Here is a 15799-nt window from a genome sequence, read left to right as displayed (position 1 = left end):
ATCTGCCACTGTCTGACTTTTACCGCAGCCATACAACCAAACTCTCTGGATCTTCATTCTTGGCCTATAAAGTGGTGCAGGCATTTGTTTAAGACTAAAGCTGTATCACTGTAACACAAGGTACTACTATCAATATAAATTAAACCAAAGAGCCTTCAGGTCACACCTTCAGTAGGGCCATAGAGACCACAAAGATCAATCGACCACAGTTCATCTGCATGTAACCATACACGGTGATGGGTCAAACACAGTACATACTTCCGTACTTCCTGAAAAGTCCTTAATGTTAGCGCTTTCTCAAACTATCACCTAGCTTCCTTTCTGCCATTTATAGATTAACATCGTATTTCAACTCTGAGACAAAAATATAATTTTCCACAATCAAAAATACCACATTTGCTGCATAAATGGGCTCTTCCTTAGTGACTATTATCTGGGGAATAGAGAATGTATTGTTAAAACTGAAATATCCTTTTTATGCAGAAAATATTTTATATCTGGGCATTTCTTTATTTGCCCAAAATGGGAATTAGAAGCAGTGACAGAATCAGCTTCTCAGCCTCTTCCAGAGTGCCTGGTTTCTCTATCCCGGGCAATGACATAAGGGGCTGCCTTACGAGGGGAAGATTTCTAAGTGCAGCTAATTTCTCGATCTTCCTTTTATAAAACTACTAAGCCCAGAAGAGATGGAAGCTCTCAGAAATGCAGAGATCAAGTTACTGGGTACCAGCTTATTGCTACTAACTTGCCTCATAATCAATGTTTTTGATCAACATTCCTCTAACCTCTTCTCTAAAGGTATTCAGCATGAGTTGGTTCTTCTGATTTTCCTAAATTTAAAAACCAAAAATTTAATCAATTCTCTAGAAAAAATAATCTGACGATTATTGAATTCTATTTCTAGTATTCTAAATTTCCTGCCACTGTTTATATATTAATACACATACACACACACATTTCAGTTGAAATCAGTGAGTAGATGATATTTTGAGTTCTATTCTTTTTCTTAACTTGATACATAGAAATGTGTATGAAATACACATGGTCCACATACTTGTCATTTTGAATTATAGCTTTTGTTAAACAGTGTCAAATTGTCTACTAGAATTATTGAGTCAATTTGCAAAGGTGCTGACAATATGAATATGAGAGTCTCCATAATCTAGTACACATTTAGGTTTATTATTTTATTTAATGGGTATCTTACCACTCTTCTAGAACATACTTATTAATATAATTTTTATATTAAGTATACACATGTGTATCCGCTAGCAAGTTAATTTAGGAAAAGAACACAGTTCAGCCATCAGGTAGAACTATTAAAATTAAAAAAAAAAAAGCAGAAATCCATTCACATCTTTGGAATAGAATCTTATTTGAACTCAAATTATAGTTTCATTTTAGATTTTACTGCTTTATCAAGGATACATGGTACACTTATGAAAGTTGTATGTACATCAAACTCCTGGAAGTTTAGGACTTTGTATTCACTGTTTATCAGGTGCATTATCTGGGCCTTCAACTGGCAGGTGGTAGCCAAGTAATTCTCTCTTCCTTGCTACTCATGCCTTACATACCTCACATGCCCACCAGTGTAGAGTATGAACAATTTAGCTTTGATTTTTTACTAATTCAATAACCAAAGTATTGAATAACTTCTAATAGTGATATAACAACTCAGATTTGTATAGTAGTTTACAGCATATGAGAATAAGTGTGTGACACACTCACACAAATCTGCACCATGTGACTGGTCAGAGAATAAAGATAACTTCCATCCAAAGATGGTTTACAATGTGAAGTTCTAGTAGCAGTAGTGAAAGGCAAGACAGAGCGCATTAAGCAAAACTTCATTCATTCATTTATTCATTCATTCACACTTTTGGAGTAGCTTGTGTGTCTACAGCATGTGCAGTGGGGAACAGAGAGATGGGCTAGATGAGTAGTTTACTGTCTGAGAAGGGCATAGGAGCTGCTAACACACATAACTACTGTACCACATAGACTCTAACAGGTACCACAAGAGCAATGACAACAAATGGGCTAAGGGATACAGAAGAAGGCACAGGACATTTCTCCCTGGAAGGATGGAGGAGAAAACTTTCAGCTTGGTCTTAAAGGATGGTTGGACTTGAACAGACACATGGGAACAGCATGAGCAAAGGAACACAGGCAAAAAGAAGGACAGGAGTGCATTTAGGTTCTACAGTTAGGTAGATGGAAAGGAGCACGAGTGGGTTAGTGGGTGAAAACACTGCAAAGGAAGGTTGAGGCCAGATCATAGAAGGCCATGAATGTCCAACCACGGGCTCAGCCCTGAGTCAGTCAACCAAGGGGAGTCCATGTGGTAGCAATGTAATTGCACTTCCAGAAGACTCCAGAAATGGGCAGGATGGATTGGACAAAGTGGGGATGGAATCAGAGACCAGCATAACCACCATGCACAGACGAGAGGAAGTTCGGGCCTGAACAAGGAGAGTAGAGAGGGAGGTACGTAAGAGAGAGACTGGGGTTGTGAAATGGAATTTAACAACCAACATTATACACATTGCACATAGTAAACATTTGAACGGAATTTAGAAAAAGGAAATTACAGAATCAGTTTTCTGTAGAAAGCTTAGAAACTTTCTCTACAGATCTAATATCTACATTGGGGTTATTAAAAATTTCTAGGTTGAAAACACCTTTTGCGATAGGCCCTCATTCTTCAATTCTAGCATAAAGAAATGGCGTTACTCTAAAGAAAATTATATTTATAAGTTAGTATTTTTTTTTAACAGCACTGTGTTAAAATTTTAAATTAAGGAGGTGGAAACTTCAGTTCTATTTTTTCAGTATGAAATTTTATTTCCAAAACACCAGTGATGTAAAGTGGACCTTTGCAGAGAATTTGCACCCCTCGCTCTAGTTCTTTACATTTTAAATCACAGGTGCTGTGTTCCCACTTATTTGGAGAGATGAAATTGATGTTCTGAGTCACTGCCAGACATTTGCAACTAAGTCTTTCAATGGTAACAGCTGCTCTGGATTTCAAATCTCTCAAGCAAATGCAGAACACAGTGTGAGCTCTGGGTAATGAGTTGGGAGAGAGAAAATGAGGAAGATGAGGAAAGGAAGTGTGATCATATTCACACATCTGATTTCCAGTCTAACACTGGGTAGCTGACACACGAAGGGCTTAGCTCCTTACAAGCAGGACTAAACTAAATAAAAGGATTTTTTTTTTTTTTTTTTAAAAACAAACCCAAAATAAATATGGAAGCATCTGTCAACGACTCCGGTGGCAAACTGGTGCTTACCTGAAAAATCGAGCGCACACACTCCTCTCTGATGCTGTCCTTTCAACAGTGACAAACATTTTAGAGTCTGCGTGTCCCACACATGAATAGCAGCATCTCTCCCAACCTGAAATTACAGGATGAGTGTTATTAACTAATTATAAATTATAATAAGAATGAGTTTGTTCCTTAGAGTCAAGTGCCGCTCAGAAATCAAAACCCACACATTTGGAGAGTAGGAAGACCCTGGGAAGTCATCTGGTCCAACTCCACTGTCTTCCAGATGAGGAAACTGAGGCACAGGGTCTAAGGGTCTTGTTCTGGCATCAAGGTGGGTGCCAGCAGAATCTAACCTGGTACATGTCTCCCAGTTAAGAGATATTTAAAACTCTGGTTCAAATGTCCACTGTGCTTTGTTTTTGTCAGTTAGTTCTACCCTTCCCTTCTGCCTTCTCAACTCCACACATGATTCCACTCAGCTGTATGTTTTCATGGCACTATCCTCAGAGTTCTTTTACCCACCTCAATTATTTACCCACCTCAAGAAGGCCTGGCCCTACTTCTCCCCCTGGGAAATGAAAGTTTCATGGCTTAACTCTCTGTCATTAAGGTGGCTTCTCCTCAAGGGGACACAAGCTTCTATCATACCAATTCCCAACAACAGAGAAAACTGTAATACTAAGGTGGTTTTCCTCACTTATAATGCATAGGGGGAAAAAACCCTTTCGGGTATGATGACTCTAAAAGGGAAAATGGGACATAAAGCCATGCTCATAACTGAGCAGAGTCTGGCCAACTCCTACACTGGCCTGTGGAGGCCCAGTTACCCCTGGAGTGGCTATTGGCATACTGGTCTGCCTCCCAATTACAGTATAGAGTGTGGTAGCTCCTCAGGGGTTTATGTAAAGAACCAGTCTGTTTTTTCTTTCAAAGGAAGACTATTAAACACCCATAAATCAAGCATCTTCTGTTTCTAAGAAAGACAATAAAGGGGGAGGGGGCAGGAAAGAGTGAAAAGGCAAAGTAGTGATCAATTACTTATAAAACAATGTCAGAATAGATGGTCTAATTTGCAGTTGGAGGAGCAGCAAACCAGTGTTTCAATTAATGGCTCTTCCGTTATGGAGGACTGTAATCCTTTTACAAATATAAGAGCTACGAACTCTTCTCCCCCCAAATGCACATTTCTGGGGGTTGACTCCCGTCAGGCCCTCAGTTTCATCCATGGATCTCATGAACATCAGGCTATAAACCCTGTTCAAACACTTCTACCTCCTGTATGTCAAGTCTCAGAAATAGTTCGTTGTCTCATGTTAATCTTTGACCCTCATACCAGTAGTTTTTCTTGGAATTTGCCACTTAGATGTTGAGGATCAGGTGAAGTATTACCTACAGTTAAAAGCCCATGATAAAACTGAACAAAAATGTAATCTATACATTGGTAGAAAAGAGCACAACACTGAAAATACTGTTGACAATATTACTGCTTTACCAGCAAGACAATAAATCTGAGTTTAACAGATTCTCTGTTTACTGAGTTTACTTCTATCCTCCTCCTTTTCCACACAAAATGATTGACTACAGGGCTCTATTTTGAGCAGCTTTTCAATTATAGACTCAATCCAAAGTTTAGGCATTCCAAAATGGTTCATATAAAGTTTAGTTTTTTGAAGGTTAAAATATAATAAACTAGCCAAAGTTCATATGACTAAGTTTTACAAAAATAACTATACACTGGATGTTACAGTAGTATAAAAGATGGTTCATTCAATAAACATTTATTGAGTACCTAGGATATACTAAGTTCTGGGTAAACAGTAATGAGGAAAATATATTAAGACTTCATGGGATTTACAATACTCTTGTTTTACCTAATCCTATTCATAGATCTCATCATGTTAGAATAAGAATCCCTCAAAGTCTTCCCAAAAGTGCTGGAATGTATTGGTTGACTCTCCCACCATCATTAAATGATCCAGCATTCACTGCACTTTCAGCTTCCTGCCTTATGTTTATTTCTACCAAGTATTTCTTGAATTTCTCATATGTAAACTGAATTCAAAATTAAATCCTCTCTTTGGCTAAACTCCCATCTTACAGGAGAGATATATACCTGCCCAGTGGCCACATAGTCCTTCACTGGATGGATGGTCAGGCTGAGAATGTCATCATCGTGTCCCAGGTACAGCCTCTGGGAGTGTTGTTGCCTATTGTACACGACAGCAACTGCAGCAATGTGATAGACCACTTCTCCAGCTTGTGTGTAGAACAGATTGTTTCTACAATCGTAGCCTCTATAGCTGAAGCACAGGTCCAAGAAATGCACAGTAGTTGAACGCACAGTGAATGAACAGAGCAGAAGTTGTGAGAAGATAAAGTTAACATGTTAATATGGACATGGACAAGCAGAACCCAGGTGTCTCCACAGTTGCCTAGGACAGTGATCTTCAATGGGGGTAATGAGGACCTCTGAGGGCATGTGATGACTTTCTAAGGGGCAAATGGACACTGATAATTTTAACAGAATCTATTTCCAGATCCTCAGCTACTATATGTGCTTTCTCTTAAAACTGACTAGTCTGAGAACACACCTGTGATGAGGTACTGGTTTTCCTTTCCCACCTCCCCTTTCCTAATCGCCTTCCTCCCAATTTAGGAAATCATTCCTCTCATCCATTGGGACTCTTACTATGGTATATTACCCTGGAATGTCAAACCTTCCAGGGACACCAAAACAAATACAAGTGCGGATGGATGTTGAAAGTGAATAACTCTAACAATTGGGTAAGAAATCCTTTTGCAAGTCAAGTGACTTCCAATTCTTTGCTTTTAACAAATTTGAACAGTGATTTAACTGAATTGTTAGCTGATGGATCATTAAACTACATTTTTGTGTGATATATCAAAATCACGACACATATTTTTGGCCTATAACAAAGAGGAGTTTAAAGAATTGATTACCATTGCTGTGATAAAACTGCCTCTATTCTCATCTACTTAAGTAGCTAGATATGAATAAGCTTTCTTAGTGCTTATATTAAAAAGTGAAAAATTGGAATAGATTCAATGCTAAACTGTTACCCTCTAGCAATAAGAAATATATATGCACATATATCTGAACTCACTGAAAGAATTCTATCTTATTAAAAGAATTTTTCCAATAAAATTATTTATGTTTAATAACTATCAGAATTTTTACTATATTTATGTTGATTTGGCCAGCTATTTATTACTAATAGTTATAACAATAATTAAATCCAGAAAAAAATTGTTAATGCTTAGAGTAGCACTGTCCAACAGAACTATTATGTGAGTCACATAGGTAATTGAAAAATTTTCTAATTGTCACATTAAAAAAAAAAAAAGGAACAGATGAAACTTATCTTAAGAACATTTAACCCATTATGTCCAAAATATTATCATGTCCACATGTAATCAGTATAAAACATTTTAATGAGGTAAATTTCTTTTTCATGCTAAGTCTTCAAACTCTGGTGTGCATTTTCCACATACAGCACATTTAGACCAGCCACATTTCAAGTGATCATTGGCTACAAGTAGATATCGTACCAGACAGCACAGAGTTAGAGACTTATGGTCACAGGGAATTAAATTTAAATTGAACATATAGATATGTTTTTCCTTGTTGAAGTTATGACAGGGTAATCAAAAAAAGACTTACAAGCATAAAAATATTATATTAGGGTAAAATTCTGTGGGAGAAGTAGAATAGAAATATGAGTTCATGTATTTGTTATATTGATGATAATGGGAATCAAATATCTATGGCATTTGGGTTCCACTGGAGCCATCTAAATAAATAATGTGAGTATTTATAAAACACAAGATATATTCTTCACAACCATTTAAGCTTAGGTTGAAAAATCTTAGATGTCAACTTAAAGTGTGGAAGGTTGTACATGATTTTCAAAATTCAAAATTATTTGGGGTACACGTGAACAAAAGCATTTGAAGGAAATACTGTCCTGGGAAAGCCAGCTGAATAGAGCAGGAGTTATGGCATAAAGGAAGCAGAGATGGAGAGAATGAAATGAAATAACAATGAGTGGCAGTAACACATGCAACACGAAAGTACATGAAGTGTGAAAAATCTAGATACACACACTGAGATGGCCATAGAACACTGAGAAAACTGGACAGAGAGTCGTGGTTAAAATATTAACCGCAGGTAAGTGCAAACTGGAGAGAAGAGCCAGCCTGAATTGGGGTAGCACTGAGAAGGATGACAAGGTGATAAGGCTGGTGACAGGCCACCCACCCATGTATGAACTGGAGTTTCAAGCTGTCCTCAGGAGCCTTTTCTCGTTTGAGGAAGGACACTGCATGGTTTTTCTCTTTACTTTGTTGCTTTAGCTGAGGTAGATCTTCTTTGTAAACCTTCAAGCATAACAGACACATTTAGTTAGAGACTCTCCAGGTTTCAAATATATTAACGTCTTGACATTCTCAGGAAATCTTTAATTGCAGGAACTCAAGTTTTTTAAAACATAAGAAGCTAAAAATGGTCACAAGAGACAAAGAAGGGCATTATATAATGATAAAGGGGTCAACTCATCAAGAAGATATAACAATGGTAAATATTTATGTACCCGACATCAGAGCATCTAAATATACAAAGCATATATTAACAACTAAAAGAAGAAATAAATATCAATACAATAATAGTTGGAAACTGTAAAACCCCACTCCCAACAAAGGATTGATCACCCAGACAGAGAATCAATAATGAAAGAGCAGATTTGAACAATACTACAGACCAAATATCCTAACAAATACAGAACATTTCATCTATCAGCAGCAGAACATACATTCTTCTCAAGCACACAAGGAACATTTTCTAGGACAGATCATGTTAGACCACAAAACAAGGCTCAATAAATTTAAGAAGATTGAAATTATATCAAGTATATTTTCTGACCACTATAGTATGAAACTAGAAATAAGTAACAGGAAGAAAGCTGGGAAAGTCACAAATATACAGAAATCAACACACTCCTCAACAACTAATGGATCAAAGAAGAAATCAAAAAGGAAATTAAAAAAAATCTTGACACAAATGAAAATGGAAACGCAACATACCAGAACTTACAGGATACAGCAAAAGCATTTCTCAGGGGAAATTTTGTAGCTAATAAACATATACATTAAGGAAAAAGAAAGATCTCAGATAAAGAACTTAATATTATACCTCAAGGAAGTAGAAAAAAAAAGTTTGGACTTAGTTTGGACACTAAGTCCAAAGTTAGCAGAAGAAAGGAAGTAATAGAGATTAGCACAGAAATACATGAAATAGAGAATAGGAAAACAATAGAAAAAATTAACAAAACTAAGAGTTGGTTCTTTGAAAAGACAAACAAAATTGAGAACATAAGACATGAGATTGAATTTTACTTTTTTCTAATGAACAAAACTAACCTGAAATGTCTTTTAAATCATTGGGATTTAAAAGAATTTTTTAAAAAATTTTGCTATTATGTTTCTAAATCAATTTATATCCAGAAAATATATTACTTTTCTGATAAATAAGAAAGGAAATTATTAAATAAAATTATCAATAAAATATAATTTAAATATTTTGTTATAATTTCTTTTAAGGCAAGAAATCTCTTGATGATTCAGAAATGTGTGAAATGTGGGCCACATGAATCATGGTGATCACTCTTTGGAATTATCCTTCTTTCATGACCTCATGAATCTTTCAGATCAGACTCTGGGATACAGAGCAAAGCTCTTGGTCTAACCTAGGACCTAAAATGTGCTGCTGACTGAGACAACATTCTCGACAATTTAAATGTAGATAAAATCATGTAGATAAAATTTTGTCTATCATGTATTTATGCCCTACTATCAAGAGATATAAATTTAACACATTTAAATGAAATACAATTCATAATTTCTCATCTTCATATAGGAAAGTTTTCATTTAATCAAACTACATTACAAAAAAATCATGAACATATTATAATGAAGTTCATATTTAGGATTTGACCAAAAATCGTTTAAAAAAAATGGAAGTCAGAAGATATCTCACTACTGCCTTGTCTATTACAGATGCAGTGAACTAAGCTTTTAAAATCTAATGATAATTATTCATCTGAATTCATGATGCTTTCATCAGTTCATCAACTACTTTAGAGAACTGAATTCTAGTCTTGACATTTCTACTGCTTATTTGAACAAGTCTCATAACCTCTGTGGGCCTCAAAGTCCCATCTGTAGAACAGACTCCCTGCTCAGGAACAACTCAGGAATCAAATATAGACAACATGAATTAAATAATCTAGGTGAAAGCTTTAGAAAGTAAGATGTCAGGGAGAATATATAAATCCTAGGCATGAATTGCAATTGAGTCATTCCTTTTCATTCTTTTACTAGCACTATTTTTATTAAATAGAAACATCCCAACTAAAAAAATTGCATTTCTTTTTCCCTAAATTGTATGTTTATTTTGCTTAAATTCCATTTCCCCTTGATATTAGGGTATAATATTGTTTAATATTTGCATGATATTAATAATTTCCTTTCAAATCTTTATCTTTAGTAGTTTTACAGCATAATATATTGTACCAATACACAGTCAAACCGATTTAGTCTTGAAGTTAACCTAAACCATCAGTTGGACTACTTTTGTACTAATCTAATTTTTCAAATACTGAATCAGTGAGTGACAATTATGGGTTGGTAAAAAAAGTCATCATCTGAAAAGTTGTACATTCAGAGCTTACGTAGAGGCAAAGCCAAGTAGCACGTACAATGTGTGCTTTGGAGAGAAGCCCAGATCCACTACAGGCAATGTGGATGTGGGCAAAGTACTCAGCCTCTCAGGGGTTACTGTGGGGTTGGATTCGGTGTATGTAAAGCACAGGATCTGGCCCCATAGAGACACTTGATACATGGCAGCTGCCATAGGCCTGTGTGGTAAGTTTCCATGGGGCAACACTGACGGTTGCTGTGTCTGAAATCTGAAATCTTATTCACTCCATGTTCATGTATGGAATCCGCTTCACATACCTCTGCTAAATGACAAGGAAGAAAACAGAACCCCTAGGGTTATCACCATTAAGAAGGTGATACCTGTCCAGATTCCAATGAAGGATTAGGCGCTTTAATACAATTTAGTGCTAAAATTAAGTGCCTATTTTCAAAACATTTGGTTGTAATTGTCCAACTTTTCTACTAAAGATGATTTCTGACTGGAAGGATAATGTGCATTGTATCTGGGCTTTTACTTTAATTAAATGGATAACGGTCTCCATAAGTTAAGAGAGAAATCAGGACAACAGCTCATTTGCAAACAACCATGCCTCCAGGGATACCTATTCTATAAAGAAAACACATGCTTTAATGATCTGCTAAGAAAATGAAAAATCTTGTAACTTACTTGCACATATTTCTGTAAAAAATATTTTAAAGTTTTAGCTGCTAGGAAGGCAGAAAACCCAAACTGTCATAGGTTCCGTTTTGAAAATTTGCTACTACCTCTACTTAAAATTTTTTTACTGATATGATCCAGTAAATGCCTTATTTCAAATCTGTATTTAAAGATAAGAAGTAGGCAATTTTCCTAATTCTTTTCTTGATTTTCTTCTGCCTAAGCACTAACCAATTTTAGTGCAATGTCCAAATTCAATGAGATCGAGATTTGGGGTTATAAGGCATTTGTAATGAGGCTCCCTGTTTACTGACCTGGCGATCATAATTGATTTGAGTTTCTTGCTCAATATCAGAGTCCAACTCCGGCACGTCAGATAAATCCGAATCAGATTCTTCACTATAGGAATCGGAGCCACCTTCTGCAGAAACACCCCGTGAGAAACAAGCAGAAATTCTGAGACTCTAAATGGCTAAAAATTTTATTTAAAATTTTTTCCTCTCCTATTGAGGTCAATAAAAATAACTACACCATAGTTTTCATTTGTTGTAGATTCTTAAAACACCTTTATTTTTCATCTTTTCATTAAGTTCACCATACCTCTAACCCCCTTTTCAGGAGTATTACCAGACTAGGATAACTCCCTCCACTATTTCCACACTTCCATTAGATAACAGATCTTTGGGTTTTAAATCTTGTTTTGAAAGTGAAAAAAAGGGAGCGGGGGGCTAGGTTTTCCCAAGGAGAAGGCTGGGACAGAAGGAAATCCAACCACTCAGTTCAGTAAAGATCCTCATTAGCCTGTTAACATGCCCACCCATGTTGGTAATTGCCATGGTCAAAATTGCTGCAGAACCCCTCCCAATAAGAACATCTCCTCACATATTACATGATCATTCCTGACAACATCACAGTAAATTAAAGGACTATACACATCCATTGAACTGGAACACAGTGGCCGTGATTGTGGACCGTTCTCTGAATCCCATTCAGGAGGCAACTTCTATTCCAAATGTTACCTTGTCACCTGACCCAGCAGACCCACCACCTGTTAGAATCGTCCTAAGGAGGCCGAGATGTATCTGTTCGTGTTATTCTCAAAAGTTAATTCTTCATGTAAACCTTAGACCTTCAACTTGCATTTGGTATAAGCAAAATCCTTTGAAGGAAATTATCCAACTGACCCATATTCAATTGGCCCATATCTCAAAAGTTTTTTCTGTTCTTTTAAATTTATTGTAGGAATGAATTTTTCAAAACAGCTTTAACTCTTTACCTTAAGAAGAGATGTTAGACCATTCTTTGAAATTTTTATTGAAAAATAAATAGATGTTGAAAAATTATTACTGGTTTTACCCTGGGGTGCTGTTTCCAGCAGGCCATTGCTGACACCTTCTGGAATAAATCTCCACTGGAAAACCGAGTGGTCAGCCCCTCCTGTGCTTAATACCCACTGAAAGTCATGAGACCAGCGGACGTTTGTGACATGTGCAGAATGACCCACATACTTTCTAAATTTGGCTCCTGAAAAGATATTTTTGAGGAGAAGATTAGTTGTGCAAAAAATAGAATTTGTTGGTTAAAAAATTACATTCTATTCATGTTGAGAAGTAAAAGCTTTAAATATATTAGAAAATATAATTTCAATCTTATATATAATAACAAATAATCAAAGGCTCCAAAAGATATCTCAATCATTCCAGTATGGATTAAGCTAAAACTGGGTCTTAAAATTTAAGCCCTGTGTCTAAAGACACTTCTGAACCTGTTCCAAATAACACCTACTGCTTCACTGATTCTGAAAATAAATGCTAAAGAATGAACATCTTACACATTCTTATTTAAATACAAGATGCAACAGGCAATCCTTTAACTGGGAAATGGAAAATACTTCTGCGGCGGGGTGGGGGTAGTAAAATTGTGGTTTGGAGTCACGTAGATGTAGAGTTGGGAGAATGAATTTTTTTTCACTTAAATTGATTGCTTTACTCAGTAAACACCATCCCCAGGTAGTGAATGCAACAGAAAAGCTATGTGAACATATATTTGTGGTTGAATAACTGCAGCAAAGTCTCCAGTGTATGGTGAGCACATAGGAGCATAAAGGCACTCATGGAAATAAGCAAGATCCATCTTATCATGTGGAGGCCTAGGACCCCAAAGACTATGAGAGATTTCTGGGGCCAACAAGCACACTATCCCTCCTTCAGAAATACTTCTACCTATTACAGCCCCTCTAAACGAAATCTCTTTAATGGGGGAAAAGGCCATCTCTTCAACTATCACATGTTTAAAATTTAAATACCCACTGGAGAGATAATGATTTAAATTTACATGTAGGCGGAAATGACTGACACATGTCCCTTCCCTGACAGCGTGTTCTGACCAGGTGAGGTCTTATTATATCAAGGCTTCCAAAAAAGACAAGGGGAATGCTGCCACAGAAGGGGAAAGCAAGGACTTGAGTCTCAAAAGCAACCATGCCCATTTCAAAGAGTTTCCTAAATCAGTTTTGGTAATTTAATGAAGTCAAACAGATTCCAACTCCGGTCAGCTGGAAATGCTGGCTGATGATAAATCAATAATTATGAAGTAAATATATATTCTTCCCATATCTCTATAGATCTTGTTGGGCTATTCTTTGCTGCCCTGACCTTTAGACCCTCCTCAGAAATGATTTAACCCATCTCTTTGGAGTTGTTTAAAAAATGTCCACAATTCTAAAAAAATGTTAAACTCATAAAAGCACATGGTAGATTTGCAGTTATCAGGGACCTAGGGGGAAATGGTGAGATGCTGGTCAAAGATACACTTTCAGTTATAAGATGAATAAGTTCTGGGGATCTAACGTACACCATGGTGACTGTAGTTAATAATACCGTATTGTATATTTGAAAGTTGCCAAGAGAGTAGATCTTAAATGTTCTCACTAAACACACACACACGCGCGCGCACACACACACACACACACACACACACACACACACACAGGATAACTAACTGAGTTGATGGATATGTTAACTAACTTTAAAGTAGTAATCATTTCACAACATATACACATATATGAAATCACCATGTTGTATACTTTAAACTTACACAATATTATTTGTCAATTTTATCTCAGTAAAGCTGGAAAAAATATGTCCACAAATTATTTGATACAAATCAAAACAGAGTATGTCAAAAGTGAAGGTATGTGACATCCAAGAGGAGGTTAAAAAAGGCACTGCAGATGCCTCCTTGCTCTTTCTTGGATCTCTAGATACCATGTGATAAGGACACTCAAGCAGCCTACGGAGAGGCTCACAAGGAACTGAGGCCTCCAGGCAAGAGCCAGGTGAGTGAGCATCTTGGAAGTGGATCTTTGGCCTCAGTCTAGCCTTCAGATGACTGCAGCTTCATGAGAGACCTGGAGAGCCGGCTAAGCTGCTCCTGAATTCCTGACTCCCCAAAACTGTGAGATAATAAATGATTATTGATTTAAGCTGCTAAATTTGGGAGGGAGGGGAATTTGTTTTACAGCAATAGCTAGCTCATACACCATTGGGAGGCTGGAACTAGAACCTGCAATAGCATTACTGTCATCAATATTTAGGCCTTATCTCTCTGATCATTCTTCCTCTCTCTCCCTCACTTGCTCTACTCTAGGCTCACTGGCCTCTTTGCATGCCAGGTCCTCTTCTGTCTCTAGGCTTTTGCACTTGTGTTCCCTCAGTCTGGAATGCTCTTTCCCTGCATCTCTGAATGGCTGGTTCTCTTACCTCCTTCAGGTTTCTAGTCAAATGAAACTATCAGTGAGCCCTGCTTTGACCATCCTACTTAAAACAGCAATACTACACTGCCCGACCTGAGCACTCTTTACTCCCATTGTTTGCTTTATTTTTCATCACAGCACTTCTCACCATCAGATGTGTTTACATTGTCTTGTTTATTGACTGGGTCCCCTCAGTAGAACAAGAGCTCCAGGGACTTGTGCTTGTTTTATTCATTGACATATCTCCAGCCTCTAGAATAGCACTTAAATATTTATTGAATAAATGAAGGCCACATCCATCTCTTCCAAGGTTTTCCTTAGGACAATGAGTGACTCTACAAGGCCCCCCTTTATTCTCTGGACCCTAAGGAAGGCTCAGCCCTCAGCCCTCATCTCCTCTCTATTGATTCTTTCTCCTTGGCTTTAAATACTGTTGATATTCCCTCAGCTGCCAAACATTCATCTCCAACCCTGAACTCTCCCAAGAGTGTTGACAGCTTGTGTGCTATGCCCACTTGGATGTCTAATAGGCGCCTCAAACTTATCACAGAAAAACCAGGAGTTTCCCCTTCCCCTCCTACTCTGTTACCACCATAAAACACACACACACACGCACAAAACCTATTCCTTTCTCATTTTCCCATCTCTATAGATGGTGCTACCATCCACCCGATTGCTCAAACCTAAAACTTAGGAGTCTTCCTCAATTCTTCTCTTTCCCTCTATTCCCACACCCAATCCATCAGCAAGACCTTCAGCTCTACCTTGACACTGTTTCCTAATCTCAACCACCTCTCTTCAGGTCTGTTCCTGACACCTTTGTCCAAGTCACATCACCTTTTACCCGGGCTCTTGCAATAATCTCTCTACTTGAAGCCTCCCCTTCCCTATTCCATCCCACACAATATCAAAGTAGTATTTTAAAAACTTAAATTGCTCATGTCACTCTTCCATTTAAAACCCTCAATAGTTTTCCACTGCACTTAGAATAAGACCCACATTTCTAACAGTTGCTTCAAGGCCCTTCATGCCTGGCCCCCACTGCCCTTCCAGCCTTGGAGTGCACAGCTCTCCCCTCGTTCATCATGCTCTAGACACACTGACCTTTCTGTTCCTGCATCAAGCTCATCCAAGCTCTACTGAAGGCCAGCACTTTCCCCTCCAAGGTCTAGGGTTTCTGCAACTCAAGTCTTACAGTATCCAGGACACTTGTCATAGGAGGTAGTTGTTCAAGGACTGTGTGTATGTGTGTGTGTGTGTGTGTGTGTGTGTGTGTGAAGGATTAATGGAATGGCAGCACACAAGTGAAACATGGAGATCCTTGGCCTTGAGCCTCCCCTAGGAGCATGGGTAGATGCCAAGGGTGTTAAGATA

The 15799-nt window shown here is 37.4% G+C and overlaps 1 protein-coding gene across 1 annotated transcript in view; it reads right to left on the bottom strand.

Moving 5' to 3' along the window:
• The window catches only part of EML6 (EMAP like 6), a 317613-nt gene that overhangs the window by 96210 nt on the left and 205604 nt on the right, over window positions 1-15799 (bottom strand). The window contains exons 11-15 of the mRNA XM_068564158.1: window positions 12028-12195; window positions 10986-11092; window positions 7558-7676; window positions 5392-5578; window positions 3300-3405 (exon numbers count right to left, since the gene is read on the bottom strand). Coding sequence (XP_068420259.1) covers window positions 3300-3405; window positions 5392-5578; window positions 7558-7676; window positions 10986-11092; window positions 12028-12195 — 687 coding nt within the window. The remainder of the gene's footprint in view (window positions 1-3299; window positions 3406-5391; window positions 5579-7557; window positions 7677-10985; window positions 11093-12027; window positions 12196-15799) is intronic.

This window comes from Eschrichtius robustus, chromosome 15, assembly GCF_028021215.1.
Source record: "Eschrichtius robustus isolate mEscRob2 chromosome 15, mEscRob2.pri, whole genome shotgun sequence".
NCBI lineage: Eukaryota > Metazoa > Chordata > Mammalia > Artiodactyla > Eschrichtiidae > Eschrichtius > Eschrichtius robustus.
This window is presented reverse-complemented; position numbering and strand designations above follow the sequence as displayed.